Source organism: Camelus ferus, chromosome 7, assembly GCF_009834535.1.
Source record: "Camelus ferus isolate YT-003-E chromosome 7, BCGSAC_Cfer_1.0, whole genome shotgun sequence".
Taxonomy (NCBI): domain Eukaryota; kingdom Metazoa; phylum Chordata; class Mammalia; order Artiodactyla; family Camelidae; genus Camelus; species Camelus ferus.
Window position 1 is genome coordinate 60204362 of NC_045702.1, and position 19748 is coordinate 60224109.

A 19748-nucleotide genomic window follows, 5' to 3' on the forward strand; every position below is an offset into this window, starting at 1 on the left:
GAAGATGTGATATGTATCGGAATACTACTCAGCCATAAAAAATAATGAAATAATGCCACTTGAAGCAACATGGATGGACCTAGAGATTATCACACCAAGTCAGACAGAGAAAGATGAATATCATATATCACTTATATGTGGAATCTAAAAATGACACAAATGAATTTATTTACAAAACAGAAACAGACTCACAGTCATAGAAAACAAACTTATGGTTACTAAAGAAGAAAGGGGAGGGGGGTAAATTGGGAGATTGGGATTAGCAGACACACTACAATATACAGGATAGATAACCAACAAGGTCTTACTGTGCAGCACAGGAAACTATATTCAATAACTTGTAATAATCTATAATGAAAACGAATATGTATATATGTATAACTGAATCGCTTTGCTGCAACCAGAAACTAACACAACACTGTAAATCAACTATACTTCAATATATAAAATAAAAATTTTTTAAAATTTAAAAACCCAGGACAGAGATGGTGATAGATAGAAGGGTATGATTCAGTACAATTTCTCTATTATTATTAAAACACTCTTGTTCCTATAGCAATAGCCTTTACTTTCTTTTGAAAACGTTATTTATTTACAGACACATTTCCTCATTCCCTTTTCCTTCCCAGTGTTGAAGAAAGCAATGAATCATGTAGAGTTCTTCAGCCAAACTGCTGAAAAGTCAGTTAGAAAAAAGTCTTATCGGCAAATAAACAACTCACAAAGATGAAAGGAAACAGAAGAGCTTTATTTAAGTCCTCTAAATGAAAGTTCAAAGATGAGGAGAAATAACTTCTAATCCACAAATAAACAATTCAAAAGAAGCAGTCACGTATCATATGCTAGATTAACCCAAAATGTTTAAGCACAAGTAGGCAGACTGAGAAACGTTATTTCCCCACGCAAGGAGCATCCTCTCCCTTCGTCCTGAGCATCTGTTTTATTGCCTCAGTCAGTGCATCACAAATCTTTCTGCCAGAATATTCCTGGAGCTGGAGGGAGGGCAACACCTCCACCTAGCATTCCAGAATGTGTTCTAACACGACGTGCAACAAACAATGTTTTGAAGGATCCTGTTTTACACGAATAGTTCACACAAATACAGTATTCTATTCCAAAATACAGAACTTGTTTTAGTACAAAATATTTCTCCTAATATATTTGAGTAAAACTGATACCTCAGGAAGATTATTGTATCCACTTCTGATTTTTCATACACGGCACCAGGAGTACGCAAATCCCAGCGTGTGAAGCACAGTCTAGGTGACAGGCTAGTGGAGTATTTGACATCATCCCTACTCAAAACTCAAGCATCTAAAGTTAAACAAGATGGAGAACTACAGGAATAAGAAAAAGCCTGCTCACAACTGACAAATAGATTTGTTTGTGCTTAATGACTACTGCTCTAACCTCTAAAAGGCAATGCTGAGTCAATGAGCTTATCTGAAAGTGATTAGCAAGGACAAAAAAGTGAAGCGAAGTTGGCCTCATAAACCATGAGGTATGGAGGTTAATCAGCTACATTTCTCTTCCTGCAAACCACTAACAAACCTGATTAACACACTTCTCTTTCCAAGTTTCTCAAGCTTTTTCCATTTCCAAAAAGTCTTCCTCTGTGCTTTCTGCAGCTGGTCCATCACTAGCAAAGTACTCCTTATCTTCTAGCTAAGATGCTCTAAAATGTCAGTCTGTTACATTAAAAGACCAAAGTAATCAACCTAAGTCTTTCCCTTCACACACTTTCTTGCACACATTTTCCTAAAATTCCTTGCCACATCCGTGGGAGCCATTCACTGTGCAATATTTTCCTCAAGGAGTCTGGGAAAGTGCTACACGGGAAATCATACTAAAATAAAAATATCCAGATGTGCGGAGAAATGTAAAGTGAGTATGTTTACAGTCACAGCAGCCGGGGATCCCTCTACTTCACACAATCCCTTCACTCTTTATGGTCAGGCTTCAAAGAAAACCACACTTCATGTTAGAAACAGGACTTTGAAAGGCAAGCACTGAGAATGAATCTGCACCTGTACTTTTGCCCCTGACATTTGACACTGCACTTCCCTGCTTGTATGTCCGGATCCTCTGCTAAATGGTGAGATCCTGGAGGGCAGGAGTCCTAACTTCGGGCTCATCTTTGCATCTCCAGTCTCTGGCTCAATGAGAGTATGTTAAAAATGTCCATTTTGACTTTTATGTGGACTGGTCTTGGTTTTTCATTTCTAATTTGACTCAAATGCTCATGTGCTTCCTCCACTAAAAGTAAGTTGAGGAACTTGGTGTGGGGATAGTAGTTTGCAAAACTAGCAATAGTAATTTCTGCTAAGTGGGAATGGGGGGAGAACCCCAAGATTGAGGCCCGCCACAAAGCCTAGCACTTTGCCAACTGAATGGTAATGTAAACTTATTACTGATAAAGAAGAGAATGAAATTGGTTGTAAGAAAACCTGGGTCCCCTTTTAAATGGGATAACATGAAAATTTTTACAAAACTGTATCAGGCACCTTGTAAAAGCACTATACATATTAATTATTATTGTTATGTCAGTACCTTTTGGATATGCTCTTGTCTTTGAGAATTTTACCTCTTGTTCATTTTCCCTCATTGTGATACCCTAGCATTAATGACATAGTGTTTGTAAAGTGTGTTGAAATCCCTGAAGTGTTATAATCAACCCAAGTACCATTTTATTTATGCGAACTGTGTCTACCCAGCGAGTCCACTTAAATGTCTAGGATTGGGAACCTCTGTCTCATAAGGCTTAATAAATGATTCCCTCTGGCTCTAAAAGCAAGTACTTTTTCAATGACAATGGGAGGGAAAGCAAAGGAATTACTCTGTGACATCTGCTGTGCAACGTTCTTCGAATGGCACATCTCGATAAATGCATGAGACTCCTTGGAGAGTTACTGCATACAGTGAAGAGAGAGTGGTAAAAATCCCAGTATCTCTGAAAAGGAAGGCAAGATGCGTTAAAGTCAGAAAAGCCTCAAAGTTTACATCAACAGAAATCAACAGTGATATATTTAGTTCCTACTTTATACATAATGGTAGGTTTCTAGGGGTCTCTGATGGTGAGGCAAAATTAAACACAAATAATGAAGCTAAGGCAGGCTAAGTGACTTTTAGAAAGTAAGACAGCTAATAAGTAGCAGGATAAGATTGCACCTAAGCCATTGGCCTCTAAGCCCAGTGAGCTTTGCACTCTGTGCCCGACACCCCTCCCGCGCTGCAGACAGCCTGTGACAGCTAGAACCAAGAACAGGAGGCTAAGTGGAAGGGCTGGCTCACAAAGGCAGCAAAGTCCATACGGAACACGAGGACTCAGCTTTGCCAATGGCTTTCTACATGACTCATCACAAGCTGTTTTTAACACTCTGTTATCTGTCTACTAAAGAATTCAAGATACTTACAAGTGAGTGAAATAATCTACACAAAAGAATATACTCTTCTGGTAAAAGTGCTGTAGGAGCAATCCCAAATGTTGTTGTTATTGCTATTGTTGTTATTATTATTATTTAATTCTAAATTGATGGGAAAAAAAGTAAAACTGTCAGCTTCCTATAATTGTTCAACTTGCCCATCGATGGTGAAATCCCCAAGGCGCTCCCAAGCACTACCTACCTGATGCATCTGTTTGCTCTCACACCTGCATTTCATAACCCTTTGTCTCATGCATTTGAGCAGCATTCTCAAATTCCTAAAAGCACTCTCACAACTCATTTTCTGAATTAGAATTTCCTGCACCTCCACTGCAGCCTGGAAGCGTTTTAGCGTGAGAACCGTTGGCAGTGAATTGATGCTTTACCTCCAAGTCATCGTCAGGGATAGCTCTTTTCCACTTTACGTTCCACCTGATGTGTTCATAGGCATTGACGACAACTTCAATTGCTTTGGGATAAGAATGGCAAGCCTGTATCACCTGCAAAGACACCACAGAGTTTCATTTGTTCAATGCACATACATGATTTATTCATTCAACTCCCAGAGACATCAAGAATTCATGGACCCATAAGGCTCCTTGGAGCCCTGAAATGCTTTTAAGAAGTCTCAGGCCTTTGAGTATTCAAACACACTGCCAGTCCCCCCTGGTAGATGGGAGGAATAATAACATCAAACTAATTTCCTCCATCATCCAGGAGCAAGTGAAAAAGAGGTGCTAACAAAGAAGGTGGGAGCCTGATGAAATTCATGCCCTGCCCATAACTGAAGTAATTTTGAGAGACGCTGGTCTGGTCTCAGAACACACTTTCAGCTGCCTAGAAACTCTTCCAGTTCTACAGAAAATTTTATTAGCAAAAAAGCTGAATGTTAGTAATCTAAGAACCGAGACCAACTGGTGACTAAGAGGTAAAGCCAACCACAGAGTAATGTGAAAGTTGACCAAAGATGTCTTCCCAGAATAATGCCTGAAGAAGAGTGACGTTACATACTCACATTCACAAGTCACATTCATTGGTATTTTAGCTTTCGTGAGCAGTGAAAGCAGTATGAAGCCTAGTTATTTTGTTAGTACACTCTGTTCAACACTTCACTGACCAACCAAAAAAACTGGAAAGCTGAGTCAAGGTGGCCAGCATTTCCATCGTGAGGCAGAAACACTTAGCTTTAGATTTTAGACCAGACTGGATAGTTAACCAACCTTCGATGTCCCCATAAAATCTGGACCTGTCTGACCAGTCAATCGTGCAGGCTTTATTAAGTGACAATGGAGATATATATGAGACATACCCTAAAAGTAAAACACACCAGATTCTGGTGAGAGACTTACTATAAGAATGAGAAGCAAAAAATACATAAAGAAAACAAGTGAAAATCAATGGAGATACATGGTTGGACCACATAAGTGTTAGATTACACGGCTTGAAAAGAGGATTATAGAAATTCCAAGAGGGAGACCTGTGTGAGTTGGGCTAACTAGGGATGTTCTCTTAGAGGAGATGAGTTCAACTTTAGATTCTAGATGGTAGAAAGGTGTATGTATGTGCTGTGTGCCTGCGTGCATCCACTTAAATGCCTAGCTTCATGTGCAGTATCAGCAAATATAACAGTCATGTTGAAAGACTGGTACTCCAAGGGGTACAACAACAACAACAAACCCAGCTTCAGTACTTCCCTTTCTCCTGCTTATACAAACCCCCTCCCTGGAACCCTTCTCCACTCCTGGCATGACACCTCAGGCAGGACTCACACCTATTTCTACTTAATTTTTAATAATAAAAAGTACTCCAGCCATTCTAGACATAAGAATAATGTCATTTCAGAAATAAAAATGTCCATTTTAATTGAATCATTGAAATTTCAAATTTTATTCAAATTAAAGTTTCTCCTCTCCCACAGCCCAGGCCTGCTTCCAGCTGCGGTGGGAAAGGAGCTAATGTGGGTGTGGTATAATAGGAAATACACATTTGGTCTTTGCCTCTGGTTCCTGGCACAGAGATCCTTAAACTGAACTCCTTTCTACCACTTCAGTGATGCTAATGAAGTGACTCTCAATGGGACTCCTCGAGAGCTTCAAGATGTGGGCTGCTTGCTGGAAAGACCAATCCTTGATTAGATTAGAACTTGTACACACCTTGCCTCCCACCTCCTGGGAAAGAGAGAGGGGCTGGAGATTGAGTTCAATCACCAATGAGTTCATAGTCATGCCTATGTAATGAAACTCCCTAAAAGATGGGGTTGGGGAGCTTCTAGGTGAGTGAGCACATCAGAGTCCTGGGAGGGTGACAAGCTCCGGAGGGCACGGAAGCTCTGCACACCCTTTCATACCTTGTCCTATGCGTGTCTTCTAATTGTCTACTCCTGAGTTTTATCCTTTGTAATAAACTGGTTCTAGTAAGTAAAGTGCTTTCTTGAGTTCTGTGAGTTGTTTAGCAAGTTACAAATCCCAAGGAAGGAATCGTGGGAACCCATGAATACGTACTCAGCTGAGTAGGAATGTGAGTAGCGTGGGTACCCGATTTGTGGCTGGCATCTGAAGGGGGTGGGGCTTGTAGGACTTAATTCTTAACCTATGAAGTTTGACAGTAATTCCAGCTAATTAGTGTCAGAATTTAAATGAATTTTTGGCCACCCAGTTGGTGTCAGAGAGTGAAGAACTGGTTAGTGTAAGAAAAAGCATTGAAGTTTTCCCAGCTGTTGTCTTTTCCTCCCCTCTGCCCGACATGTTCCTGGACTGCTCTGCATTTGGACAAAGGAAAGAGAGAGGAAAGGGGGAGAAATGGTCTTAACCGACTGGTACCAACATGACCTAGCATTGATGGCTTCTGGGCTGGTCTCTTCCTCTCTTGGGGAAATTATGTGCCCCCCTTTCCCCAATTTGGAAGAACCAACTTTCTAGACAAGGGCAACGCCTCTCCTCAGATGGGTCCCTTAGAATCCTCGCGCCTCTCTAACAGCCTCTGTCCACCAGAACATCTCTAGCTTCTTTCTGCCATGATGGCCCTAACTCTGGAAGTCCTTTTGGTGTGGCCCATTTTCATTTCAAAGTGACCTCACTGACTCTCCAATGTGACCCACAACTGGTCCAGGGGAACCTGTACTGTATCCTGTTGTCAGCGAAAGTACTCTCAACTCCCACTTTAGTCACTGTTCTGTCCTTTGCCACCAGACAAGCAGCTCCAGCCTTAGATGTGCTCCTTTAAATTTTCTCAACATGAGTTACATGTCAGTTCCACTTTTTCCTTGAAACTTCAGAGAACATATATCAAGCTCTCTGCAGAGTCCTCTCAAAGCCCCTCTCATTAGATGTGGAATGAGGAGGAAGCTCCCCATGCCTACCAATAGAAAGAAGGCACGCCTCTATAATTAAACAACTTTTTCCACAGAAGTTTTCTTCCTAATTTCCTGGTCCTTCACAACCTCAACCTATTATTGTTGGGCAAAAGGTCACAAAACTGGTTTTCTCCACATCCTTTACAAGTCCTTCATAGCTGGTCTAGCACTGCAGGTTTCAATGTGAGGTAGTAAGTACCTGATGTCTTGGGACTTCGGGCAAAACTAAGACAGAAAGGTAATCATTTTAATATCTAGATGTGCATGCGTGTGTGTGTGTGCGTGTGCGTGTGTACTGAGGTCATCTGAATGAAGAGCCTATATGAGGAAAGAGCTAAAGTTAAGAGCGGGTAAGACGGAGCCACATGACTGTACACCTGTGAGGCCAGTCTGAAGAGCTTGGGATTGGCTTAACAGGCAACAGGAAGCTATTATGTATTCTTAACAAGAAAGGGTAATATTCAACCAATTCATTCCATTAGGAAGCCTTTACTGAGCATTGCATTTAGCACTATGACAGTAATTCTGAGTTTATGACCTGTTTTTTGTCTTCAAGAAAGTTTACAACCTAGTTGAAGAGAAAAGACATAGATATTTCGAAGAGTTCAAGAGCAATGTAAGTCAGTAAATAATAAGAGACTAACTTAAAGATCATCAGTGTCCCTTGAGCACCATGAGCAAAAGCACAAGGAGGAAAGCAAGGATATGAAGGGCAGAGAGCCGTGAGGAGGCTGAACGTGAGTGTCCCAAGTGGTTTCTCAGGTAGCTTTGCTGTGAGTCATGAGAAGGAAGGGCAACTGAAGCTGCAAGAAAGAACAAGTCGAGTTTAATGACTAATCAGATACAGGGAGTAAAGAATGCAACTTTGAATCCTGAGATCAAGTACAAATAAGGGTGCCACTGATGGAAATGAGGAAATTACAAGGGCATGCTAATTTGGGGATGGTCAGGTAAGGAACAGGAGGATGTTTCCTAACGTCCGTCAAAAATGTACATGATAAATGAGGAGGTCAAGATGGCGAGGGAGATTTGTGCACCATCAACGAATGTGCTGGTTAGGTTCAATCACACTCTAAGTGGATATAAATGGAAAAGATAGAGGACCATGGTCTGAAGCTTGAGGAATCCTAGTCGGCAGGAGAAAAGAAGAAGAAAAGAAAGTTACAGCTACCATTTTTTGAGGACTTATCACGTGTAGGGGCCTATGTTAAATCTTTGCGTGTTTAGCTTGCTCAGTCTTCAGACAACCCTATGAAATTAGGCCTATAACTATCCCCACTTTACAGATGTAAAATCAAAGTCTGACAGAATTTAAACTAAAGGTATTTAGCTTGTAAATGACAGAGTTAGCATTCACACTCAGGCCTGTGTGAATTTTTTTGGAGGAAACCAGATGGATCAGAGTGAAAGACACCAAACGAGGAAAGCATTCAAGGCTGGATTCTCAGCAGGGCCACGAGTGGCAAAGCTATGAAGACAGGTGAAATACCGCCAGAGCTGAGTAGCGGCCAAGTGCCAGGAGTCGAGTGGGCTAACACACATGAGGACCAGGTAGTGGGACACAGATGGAGAATGGACGCACAGCCGCAATCAGGGCTGACCCATCCTCATCGCTAAGACCCACGGAGTCATGGCATACAGAGTTTTATGGGCTCAATACGTGATTTTCCTTCCTGAGTTTAGAACCAAGCCATCAACAAATGAAATGAAGATGACAAAAAATCAGAGATCAGAGTATCTTTTTTATTACTAACGAAACTAACTACCACTTATACGTTTAGTTACGGGGCCACATAAAGTTTCCTAGCACCCTACTCCCAAATTAAATTTACACCCTGAAACTGCAGGCCTCTCTCTGGCAGACAGAACTTTTTTTCTAGAAGCTTACCACACAGAGGAACCGAGAATTCAGGTATCCTCTAGGTCCAAAGTTAAGTAAACAAACTCAGTTTTTCCTCCCAACTCATCAATCTGTTAAGTGGAGTAAGAAAAGGTTTGGGGGGTTGATTTTAGCAGAATTTTCTTTACAAAAACATGAGGCAAATGAAATGGCAATTCTCCTCTAAGACGTAAAATTCAGGTCCAACGGCCTACGCCCAGTGGGCATCAGGAACAACAAAAGGTGGTGAAATTAATCAGAATTATCGTAGTGGGGACCGCAGAAATAAAAGGTTTATAAGAATTTTCTGGAGCATAGTTTCAGATCAGAGGGTGTGGCCTTAGTTAAGGACTGTGTCAGCCCCAGCAAATAGGCTAACCAGAGAGGGTTGTAGTGAATAGAGGTTTGAGTTAATAAAGTGCTAGAAAATGTTCAATAACAGGCATTCTGGAAATAAAATGTACATATATTTATATGTAAGTTTACTGTAAGTTTTGCTAATATAAAGAATGTGAAGCCTATAATTTACAAATAATAAAATATCCAGTACCTCTTATTTCCTATTCCATATAGCCAATTGGTCCACTCAGAATGTTTTCATTGATTTGTATATCAGTTTTGTATAGATGTGGGTTGTATTCATTGCCAACCTGTGTCTGCGATTGAAGAGTGCACGTAGTTCCTGTGAATGATGATGATATTTTTATTACATTAGGAGTAATTGTTTCACAAATGTGAAACAATGAAGATGCAGATTGGAAATTCACTCATTTATCAGTGACATGAGTGATATTTATGTGGAAACATTTAATAGTTTTCGAATATTGGAAGCACGGTTTCTCAGTTTTTTTGTGCTATTCACAATGTGAGAGCTACAGACACCACACACTACAAACTCTGAAGTTTGATCTGCATTAGTAACATTCTCTTCTTAAGTCTAGACATCAGCAAAGCAATATGTCAAGGCCTGACTAGTAGCATTTGCTGATTTCTGGGTGTAAATACTCCCATCATGGCCTATCTGAAGCGACCAAGACGAGGTCCCTGAATGTAGGGTAGGGAATGTATGGTAACATCACTATATAGTGTTTCCACCATATAGATCCAATAAATGCAAATAACATCAAGAACATAGATAAGCAGAGTAAAATAATTAGGAGGTAATGAGTTTTAAATATTTATTATCTTTGTTTTCAGTATATTTTATTTGTTGTAGGTTTATATGACATCTTTTAATAATGGTTGCATTTAACAATCAGTTCATAAAATTCCTGATAATTTAATACTCAGCTCTCCCAAGCTACTGTGAGCCAATTCTAGCACACAGCTGTTTTCAGTTGTTCCCATATTTAAGAAGTGCGGTCATAAGCCACTGCAGAATTAATATATATACTGAAGCTCCAAACCAGTGAAGGCACCAGAATCATCCTGCCCGCTGGCTGGGTCCAAACTGGCCCAACAGAAATACTTGTTTAATAAGAGGATCCATTCACAAACATATTCTGGGCATGGCACACAAAATTGAGCTGTGGACCATGGCTTTTTCAGCCAGGTCTAAATAAGCAAAAATTAATCCTATATTATCAACTCTAAAGGGATAAGTCAGACATCCAAGGCTACAGGACCTTTGAAAAGTCAGCATTTCTGAGTCTATGGAAAGTGTAACTAGAAGGATTTCTATCTGGGTACATGGCTGTCAAGGTGGAAGGTAATTTTTCTAGGACCTTGGTCTTGGGAAATTGAGGCAATGGGGCTGCTCTTTTCTCTGTAGCTGGGAAGAGGGTGGCATATATGTAGCTCTGTGCAAAAGAGACAGACAAAACCTGAGGCTGACTAATTGCTTTGAACACTAGTTACAAACTACCATCACAGTACCATAGAATGTTAGGGTTGCAAGGGACCCTAGGGATTATAGAATCCCCCTAATTTGGAGATAAGGAAACTGAAACCCAGAGAGGCACACAGTAAGAGAAAGAATGGTCTTAGGTATTCTTCACTGTAGTTTAGTACTCTTTCAAATATAATCTGATGATCTTATTTTAATCTGTAAGTAATGACCAGTGAAATGAATGGTTTAAGGACACAAATTCTATTTCCCATATCTTTAGAACAAGAAACACTCTTTAGTATATTATTTTAGGCTGGATTTTGTTGAAATGTCAAAATAATTCCCTTTCTAACACAAAGATGTTGCTAATAATGCGAAAATAGTCTCCATCCAGACATCTATTACATTTTTCTCTAAAGACCTCCAGGTACATCCTTTCTGCAAGGATGAGCCATGATGAAAAGTATGTTGGTAATCAGATGAGTAATCCAAAATAAAGACTTAAATTTAAGACTTAATTTTACCAGGACAGAGACGACAGCTAAAATTAATCCAAGGCCTGAATCAAGAATATACTTGTACTGGAATCATGAAAACAAAGAGCATGGAGAAGTCAGAAAGCTTGTAATGAGGCTCTGCACATGGTTTAGGTATCCATTCAGAAAACTGACCTCTGATCTGCACTAATTTCCAGGCAACATTCACTCCTCATAGAAACCACACTGGTTCTATTTAAAGACTCAAAGCCCACATACCCAATATTTGTCCCCTGGTATTCCTTACCTCCCCTTTCCTGCCAGCACCTTGAACACAGAGGAGACGTGGCTAAAAGTTGCCCTCCTCTTGCAACATATTACTTACTTCCCAAAGGGGGTTCCCACATTTAGCAAATAATAATAATGTAGGCTTGCTGGATAAATCTGAATTTCAGACAGACAACAAATAATTTTTAGTATAAAGTATGTCCCAAATGTTGCTTGGGACATATTTATATTAAAAATTACTTATCACTGGTGGAATTCAAATTTAATTGATCATTGTATATTTTGTTTGGCAACCCTATTTCCTGCTCCTATTCAGAAACAGTTCAAACCACATTATGTATACAGGAATATAATTCATTCATAGTTTAGGAGCCAAACTTCACACATTTGGTGCTTCAGTTTGCACCTGGCATACTCCCATATATCACAGGGAGATAATGTCTTACCTTTCATTAGGATTTTAAAAAATCAAATAGTCCTTAACTTGCAGTCTTTAGTTGCACAGAGTCCAAAGCTCCTCGGTCCAAAGCCACATTAGGTTTTGCTGACATTGACTAATAAATTTTCTGCTGACAGAAGATGGTTCTCACAGCAGGAGAGGCTCCTTTTAGCCTGACAGCCTCCGAGCCCCCTTAACTGGCAAATCTAGCTTCTTCCAAAACTAAGACAACCGGACCAGCTTTCTTCAGGCCTCAGTAATTATTTCACGAGGCAACAATGAAAAGAGATTCTTACGACATAGAAAACTCTAAATCATCACTCCACACTGACAACCAGGAATCTTGACCATCACATGAGGAAGGGCCAGTGTGGACTCAGAAGGCAGAAGTTTCTGCTTCCTCTGCCAACCTGAGAAACAGAAAATGTCCAGTGACCTTCACTTTCTGTGAGCCTCTGGGGTGGGGCTGTCTCTATTTCTCCTTTCATGGAAGAACAATTGAACAAAAGGTGGCAACTGGAGAGACCTAAAGACCCCTTCCCTTCATCATCTGACCCTTAAAAGCACAGGTTAGAAAGCAGATTTAAGATAAATCTCCCTGCTGCCCTTCCAATACAGGTGCCACCTGTAAGTCGCTTCAGCAGAGGAATTCTTAAGCTACGCCTGCCCTTTGATACTGATATATTTGTGTGCAGAAAGGTACTTAATGATCAAAGAGACTGCTTATACCCCAGGCATCGTATACAGAACTGTTCAACAGGAGAAATCATCTTTACCTCCCCCAGACTCTCACATACCTTTCCCTCCCCTAGAAAAATGCCTTTCTTGTCCTACAAGAAAACCCAATCTTGGCTCCCTGGGGTGTCACTTCCTTCTGAATTATGCCGAGAGAAAAAAAAATCAAATGTCCTTTTGTACCCTGGAAAGCAATTGCAGCCCCTATAATTCTTTTTTCTACCCTTATATAATTTATACATTGGCTTTCAGTGAAATACAGCCTCTACAAATTTGCTTTGTATTTGGAAGACAGCATTTTCTGCTCTGACCTTGTTCCTTGTAAATAAGGAAACTGAATTCCCCACCCACAAGAGAACAAACCACTTTATCTTCTGGATAAATGAGTCAGTCATTTGCTTTTCGTAAAGATGACTTTCTCTTTGGAAAGTTGGGCTGTGGAGTAGTTGTTCTAAATCACTTTGAAGCATCTGCATAGTAAATTGAATAGTTTTTCTTTAGTTTGCCTTTGGAAGGGGGCCAGTTTTCTTGCACAGTATATTGGGTAGGAACAAAAATATTTAGAATGCCAGCCATCTACCAATAGCCAACTCTATCCTAAATCTCTATAGCATTGGGCCAAACTAGAGGAACTCAGAGGAGCAAAACACAACTGAATAAGAAGATGGTAACTGTGGAAAGAGTGTTCCTTGGAGTACATAATTGTATACTATTCTAGGGGCGAGTGGAGCCACCAACGTGAGGCTGATAGGATGGACTCCTACAGTGGACTAAGAACACATCCGGGGAGGAGGAGGGAAGGGAACATTTTTGTCGGGCACCTACTGGGCTCCATGATTTACATGCCTTTCTCACTCAGTCCTCAGACAATCCTGAAAAGTTGATATTTTTGCCTTCATTTTTCAGACGAGGAAAAGAGATCTGAGAGATGAAGGGACTTATTCAAAAACCACACAGCAAGTAAACAGCCAAGCCAGAACTCATACCCACGGTTACTAAGTCCCTGCTCCTGACCCTCCTTGCTGTTATCTCTCAAAGAAATCCCTTTGTGAAAAGGACCTGGGACCTTCCTCATGTTTGCAAGACTTCTTGCAGGAGAACAGAAACTCCGTTTAAAGGCCCATCCCCCCTGATTTGGCACTTTTGTAAAGCACTAACTTCAGTTTCAGGGCAGTTTGCCATCACAATTGTCCCACAAACCTTGAGAAGTTACACCCCAGGGGAAGGGACGCTCTACTGCCCAGACCCACAGGGAAGCCAGGATAGCTACCAATCCTTTCTGCACAATAAGCTGAGGGGGGGATTCCAGAAGGCAATGCCTCAAATTCAGTGCTTTTAGTGTAGTTACATTCCTTAGCTCCACAGGCAACATTTTGATAGGATTTCTTTCCAAAAGTAAAGTTTTCAAAAGCTTGTGATCTCCAGTCCCAGAAGGAAGTCTAGCCAAGTAAGTTTGGCAGTAACTGAAAGAAACCTTTAGGAATCAGACAGAGAGCATTCCTTTGAAGACGCCAATTGTTTGAGATTGAGAATTTTAAATCTCTCTCCAACTTGGAGAAGACCACTTTGATTCTAAAGTCTGTGAGGAAGAAAAGATGACCCCCTGTACACCCTTGGGAACATCTTTGGAAGGGGAGGCAGACTGCTCCTAGCTTGACCAGTGCTGGCTCTCTAAATCAGCAGCCCCATGAGGAGCCCTGTAGGAGCCACTTCCCTCCACCTGCCAGCCAGGAGGAAGCAATCCTCTGGGACCACATTCACTCATCCTCTGTGGTCTGGAGTTACCCATGGCTCCACCCCACAAGCACCACACTCCTGGGGAGGAGAGTGGCAGCCCAACCCCTAATCTGACTCTTACAGGGGAACGGGGAGAGGGTCTTTTACTTCCTTTCACAGAGACCCATTTCACCCACAGTCAATCAGCAGTAGGTTTCAGAATAAAACTCAACATTCAGTCTCTGGGCAGTCTCACACATTGTCTCTCCTGTTTGGAAAGGCCCCTGTGGGTAAACCAGGCCCAAGAGCACTGATTCTACTGCTCAACAGATATGTAGTAATAACAAAAGTTAGTTATCATTTGTTTAATGGTTGCCATGACCAGAAACAATACTAAACACTTCTTAAATCTTAGCTTGTTTCAGTCTCAAAACAACCTTAGGAGAAGGATGTTATTATTCATGGATAAAATGGCAAGGTATGTTATGCTGGCACCTCCATGCTATTTGTCCCTCTCTGTCTTCTTGCCTGGAAGGAAGGTGGCCTCAGAGCGTAACTATAAGCAAATTATGTTTTGTGGAGTGAGCTGTATTAGAAAGAGATTGTCTTTCAGAAGTCTCACTATGAAGAATGGCCACTCTAGTGAGATGGATGGAGAAGAAAGATGGAGGGAGTCCAAGGGAAAGATATTTATAGATGCAGGATGAAGGCTGGGGTGGCGATTGGGGGAGAGATTTTGCAAGGACTGAAAGTGACTCCAGGAAGAATAAGGAAATGTTTGGAGCCATCCTTTGGGCTCTGAATATATTTCTGATGTGCTATAAGTAAGATTAATTTCTTTCTAATGAAGCACTCAGTCTGCATATTGACAAGGCTTAAGGTTATATTCACTTCATAGGGGAGGAAATTGAGGCCCAAGAAGTAAGTAATTTATTCAAAATCACAATCTTAGGTGAGTGGCAGGACCCAAATTTATTTGACCCCTAAATTCCATGCTTTGTTATTCCTGATATGCATAGCATGGCTAAGTCTAGTATGAATGAGTTACAAGTGCAAAGCAGAGGTTAAAATTTTAAATAGGAACAAATTCATATGTAATTTAAAATACTGGGTTGTATGCTCACTCTAGAAATCGTTAACATTTATTGTTTTTGCCAAACCCAGATACCAGTGTATCATCCAGAAAACGGATGCAAACTAAGCAGTAGATATTCACAGCTAAAAGCCATGGATCACTGTACTTTAAACAAAAGTTGCTGAATTTTTCATAGAATGTAATCATTTGACTTTATTTCTAAGGCTGCAGTGTGTACAACATTTCAAGAATGAAAATATTCCTTGGATCCAACCTTAGCATGAAAAAGTATTTAAAAATTTCAAAGCCTATTGATCAATGGGGAAATTGCAAGAAGGCAAGAATTAACAACTGAGGTCAAACATGTACCTTCAGCAACAGAGTTCACATATTTTTTTGAGTCATTTAGGTAGCAGTCTTTCCTCAAAATCGATAGAGAAAATATAGGGTTAAAAATTGTCATAATTCTTGACCTTTTCAGACATACTGTGACCAAGTTCTAGAGGCAAAAACAATTAATAACTAAAAACTTGGAAGAAATATAAAATTTGGTTTGGGGAAAATGCCCTAGGTACAAACAGATACTAAGATATAAAGATTTACTAGGATGCATATGAGTTATTCTAGGTCAGGATTAAGAAGGAAAGGATTAGTTTAGATAATTTACCAAAAAGAAAAAAAAAAAAAGTGGAAGGCATGGGAGGGGTTGTTCCAAAATCAAATGGATACCCAAGGAAGGAGATGCTGTAGGATGTGCCTTCATGGAGATTTGCAAATGGAACAAGAGCAATATTTCTGCCTAGACTCTTGAGAATTCAATAAAATGACCTCTTTAGGTCTTTTCTTGTGTTGTGATCCTTTAGGTTTAATTACATTTCTTGGGTAATATAAAACACAGACGAAACTACTAAATCTAAGGGCCTAGGCTCAGGAGTCAGACAGACCTCATTCTGAACCAAGCACATGACCATTGACTTTTAATAGGCTTGAGCCACCCAGCAATCCTATTACATTTCCCAAGTCCATTCGCTTTCCAAGGTCAACATCTCACACCTTCACCTTTGCCCTTAAACCTTCAAACCTCCTCTCTATCCACTTCTCATTCTTCACTGAGAAAATAGAAGGAATCATAAGAGAACTTCTATAAACTCTTATTAACATATCTACCAACATCCCTGCATCTGGGCACACAGGCAGTACCTTCCCTCCTGTTATGATGGATGAACTGTCTTTGTTACTATGACCAACACCTCCATTCGTATACGAGATCCCATCCTCTGTCTCCAAATCAAGATGGCGCTCCAGTAATCCCTGCATCACATTGTCTCCCTTTCCTGGAAACTCCTATCAGCCAGCAAACACATCAGCCATTCTCTTCCAGCTACTCTTCCATTACAAGAAAATGCCTCAAAACCTTTCATTGTTTTCACTTCCTCTTATCCCTTTTTCCTTTGAGCCCACTATAATCAATACTATAATCATTCTTTTCTCACCAACATTCCACCAAAATAACTCATGTTGAGATCCCCAATAAAATCCATGTCCAGTGGCACCTTCTTAACCCTCGTCTTAATTGAAATGCCACTTATATTCAACCCAGTTGATTCCACATCTTCCTTTCTCGTGTTCTCTCTTGGATTCCAGGAAAATGCTCTATTTTGATTCTCCTCCTAGTTCAAGGTCTTCCTACAGTTTCCTTCACTGATTCCTTTCCATATTCCCAAATTCCAGTTGGAGGGTGCCATGGCTTAGTCTTCTGGCCACTTCTCCTCTCTCTCTGCCCTCATATTCTGGTTGATCTCATCTGTCCTCATGGCTTTATATAGCATGCTCATGGTGAAGTCTCCCAAATTTGTATCTCTGGCCAAGACCTCTCCCTGAACACCAGGGTTATATATCAAACTGTCTACTTGACTTCTCTACCTGGATGACTAGCAGGCATCCATCTAAAGCAGAGCAGAACTCCTGATCTCTTCAAAATCAGTTTCACCTGCATGTTATTATCTCAAGAAATGGTCCCTTGATTCCATTTCTTGAGCAGAAATCCTTGAAATTATTCTTGATTCCTCTTTTTTTCTCACAGGCCACAAGTAATCCATTAGGAAACTCATGGACTCCTTTTTCAGAACATGCCCTTAATCTCACCACATCTCACTACTTTCTCAGTTTCCACTGTGGGTCTAAGCCACCCCCATCTCTTATCCAGATCATTTGAATACCTTTGCTCTCCTAGAGTTATTATTCTCCAAAAGGCATCAAAAGGATCCTTTTGGAATATAAATCAGACTTTTTTTCCCATTCAAAATCCTTTAGTGACATACTCTCTCATTCAGAATAAAAAACCAAGGCTATCAACACAGCCTATAAGGCCATATATATGGTCTGCAAACCAGTCTCATATATGCCTCTCTGACTTCTCCTCCTCCTTACTCACCCCACTTCAGGCACTCTGGCTTCCTCAAACATGCTTAGTCCTCCCCTACCCCAGGATCTTTGCACCTGCTTTCCCTTATGCCTAGAATGCTCTCCCCCTGCCCCAGTCCCTGCTACCATCCCGGGTATTCACATGACTTTCTCCTTCACATCCTCATTTTCTCTAATCAACCTTTGTAAAAAGCAGCACACACATAAATAACAAAAAACGCCCACATTTTCTTATTTTCTTTACCTTGTTTTACTTGTGTCCATGGCACCTAACATATCAGAGTATATTTATTTGTTTGTTGTTTTGTTTTTTTCCCTACCTCCCATTAGAAAGTACTTCCCATCAAGGCCTTTGGTTTGATTTATTATTCTATCTCCCATTCCTAAAACAGTTCCTGACTCTTAGTTGGTGCTCAGTAAATATTTGTTATATAAATGAATAAATGAATTTGACCACTTACTCTGTGTGACTTTAGGAAAATATCTTAATGCTATTACTTTTTAAATGAGGATAATGCCAGTAACTACCTCAGAGGTTATTATAAAAAATAAAATGAAATAATCCATACAAAGCCTACTTAGAGCTCAACAAAGAGCACTATTGTAACATTACTATTTATTATCCTGTTCCTAACCAATATAATCTTTTGGAATTCTCTATAAAATGTTTATAATGCTCCAGGACATTATGAGTATTACAAACAATTTCAAGGGAAAAAATATTCAACAAAATCACTGAGCTCATCATAGCTACACTGGAACATACTTCGGGTTGTCCGTCTGGAATTTGCTGAGTGTACTCCCCTGAAATTCTTCAGTGGAACTTCTCTTCCAACTAACCCTCACACTGCAGGACTTCAGACAAGTCCCTGACATTTTACCAAGGTAGGAGGTAGAACTTGGCTGTGAATTTAGAAAAACTTCTGTCAACTAGCTTTCTGTGGCCATACGTTAGTTAGCTGGTTTACACCTAAAACTCCTCTGCTGCGTGTTGTTTAGAGTGAGTGAGATCCTAGGCACAGTATCATTTGATTTCTTTACTTAAGGTGAGGGGAAGATACAGTTCAAGTGGTAGAGCACAACCCTGGCATGCATAAAGTCCTGGGTTCAACCCCCAGTACTTCCTCTAAGAATAAATAAATAAGCCTAATTACCTCCCCCCTTAAAAAGAAGGCAGTTTTTATATAAGGTGAAGGGCATTTTGATTTCCAAATTATGTTATCAACCAAGTACAAAGCTCTCTCTCTTCCATGCACCTACAGAGCCCTTACTCCTCTACCTTGCCATTCACCACGGCATATTAAAGTGACCTTTTTATGTGTTTGTCTCTCCCACGAGATTCTAAGCTACTTGAGGGTAGTTACCATGTCTTAGTCATACCAGTAATTTTTTTTCTCTTTTATCCCCCCTCTTACGCCGCCTCTTACCCCACTCACTCGGGTGCCGCTTTGGAGGGGCCCTCCTTTTCCCCTCCTCCTCCTTCCTCTACCCTCGTCCCCATCCCACCATCATAACAACCATCTCCGCAGTAAGAAGACACCCTGACCCAGGACCTTAAACGTTAGGACCTGGGGAAGATGAAAGGGAAAGGAGTAAAGAGAAAGGAAGACTAGGAGGACACTGCAAGGCAAAGCACCAGAAACTTTCCCTGGATTCTCCACTTTTGCTCCATGGACAGAGCCGCAGCTAGCCAACATACAGACAGACCGTGAGCAGTAAGTGCGCAGCGCGAAGGCGCCCGCGCCCAGCTCGGGAGCTCGGGCAAGGCCGGTCCGGCTAAGTTCCCTCCCTGCGGCTCCCGCACCCCCGGACAGCGCAGCCCAGGGAGTGCGGGCGGAACCTTCACCCGCAGCCCTCCCGCTCCGTCTTTGCATCTATCTACTCACCTCTCCTCTGCCGTATCAGTATTGTTAATATCTTGTGCCTGCTAGCCCATTAGAAATTACCAATAAAAATTGTTAGAATTTTATAGAATAAACACTAGCATCAAACGACGATCTAAGATTGAATACTGCCACTAACACTGTGTGGGATCAGGCAAGCCCTCCTCTATAGATTAGGGATAATAATATTAATTACCATATAGGATTGTTGTAGAATTAAGTAAATTAAAT

At 40.8% G+C, this 19748-nt stretch overlaps 1 protein-coding gene across 3 annotated transcripts in view; it reads right to left on the reverse strand.

Annotated features, from left to right (window-relative positions):
* ASB4 (ankyrin repeat and SOCS box containing 4) overlaps positions 1–19748 on the reverse strand; it is a 139313-nt gene that overhangs the window by 19606 nt on the left and 99959 nt on the right. For 2 of the 3 annotated variants that reach the window (XM_032483978.1, XM_006178526.3), the window contains exons 4-5: positions 3809–3922; positions 728–2950 (exon numbers count right to left, since the gene is read on the reverse strand). In XM_032483978.1, the coding sequence (XP_032339869.1) occupies positions 2762–2950; positions 3809–3922 (303 nt within the window). In that variant the 3' untranslated portion in view covers positions 728–2761. Of the gene's footprint in view, positions 1–727; positions 2951–3808; positions 3923–19748 lie in introns of those variants that run through there. The other variant, XM_032483977.1, reaches the window with a different exon arrangement.